Source organism: Octodon degus, unplaced genomic scaffold (genome assembly GCF_000260255.1).
Source record: "Octodon degus isolate 3935 unplaced genomic scaffold, OctDeg1.0 scaffold00011, whole genome shotgun sequence".
Lineage (NCBI taxonomy): Eukaryota > Metazoa > Chordata > Mammalia > Rodentia > Octodontidae > Octodon > Octodon degus.
Window position 1 is genome coordinate 7843213 of NW_004524587.1, and position 1085 is coordinate 7844297.

Here is a 1085-nt window from a genome sequence, read left to right on the forward strand (position 1 = left end):
TTGCCTCTAGCCTCCTTGCAGGGAGTTCTGCTGAAGGGTTCCCTGCTGTGCCTGCAGCCTGGGTCAAAAGAGGATCCCTGGGCCCGGGAAGTCTCACTCACTCACCGGGCCTGCGCTCCGGGTCTGTTTAGGATCCCGCGGCCCTGGTCGTCTCACTCACTCGCCGGCCTGTGCTCCGGGTCTGTTCAGGATCCCGCGGCCCGGGTCGTCTCACTCACTCGCCGGGCCTGCGCTCTGGGTCTGTTCAGGATCCCACAGCCTGGGTCCCAGGGTTCTGAATCTTAAAGATTCTACCTCACAGATCTGCAGCTGAATAAATGTTACACAGCTTAATTATATATATTTTTTCCTTTAGCCTCAGGTGGAAAAATGATTAGGTTCTAATGAGAATTACCCTTGGCAAGAAGTTTTTGTCCTGAACTCTCTATAATCTTTCCCTACCAGTGTCTGTGCCTTTCTCCAACATATGAGCTCGCTCTTCAAACAGGAAAAGTGATTGAACAGATGGGTAAATTTTACCCTGAACTGAAGTTAGCTTATGCTGTTCGAGGCAATAAATGTGAGTATGATTTTGTGATACGGAATCATTGGTATTATTTCTTATTGGTATGAAAAATTTCAAAATATACACAGTATTTAAAATAAGACAGGAGGGGCTGGTGAGATGGCTCAGTGGTCTAAAGCACCTACTTGGAACAAGCTTGGCAAAGCACAGGGACCACAGTTCAATCCCCCAGCACCACATGCCAGCCAGTCCCACCCCCCAGGTGGGCTGAGTGGCCACACACACACACACACACACACACTAAATAAATAAATGTTTAAAAAATAAATAAAAATAAAATAAGACAGGAGCTGGGGAGATGGCTCAGTAGAATAAGTGCTTCCCTGGCAAGTGCAAGGGCCTGAGTTCAATCCCCGGTTCCACCAAAAATAAAAAATAATAATACAGTAAAAATATCATGCATATCTAAAATATACCAATAAAATCTGATTTAAAAAAATACAGTGAGGGCCGGGGAGATGGTTCAGTGGAATAAGCGCTTCCCTGGCAAGTGCAAGGGTCTGAGTTCAATCCTGGTTCC

General features: G+C 46.4%; 1 protein-coding gene across 1 annotated transcript in view; it reads left to right on the forward strand.

The window, feature by feature from the left end:
• Window positions 1-1085, forward strand: part of Ddx19b (DEAD-box helicase 19B) — a 21678-nt gene that overhangs the window by 16875 nt on the left and 3718 nt on the right. The window contains exon 7 of the mRNA XM_004625789.2: window positions 445-588. Coding sequence (XP_004625846.1) covers window positions 445-588 — 144 coding nt within the window. The remainder of the gene's footprint in view (window positions 1-444; window positions 589-1085) is intronic.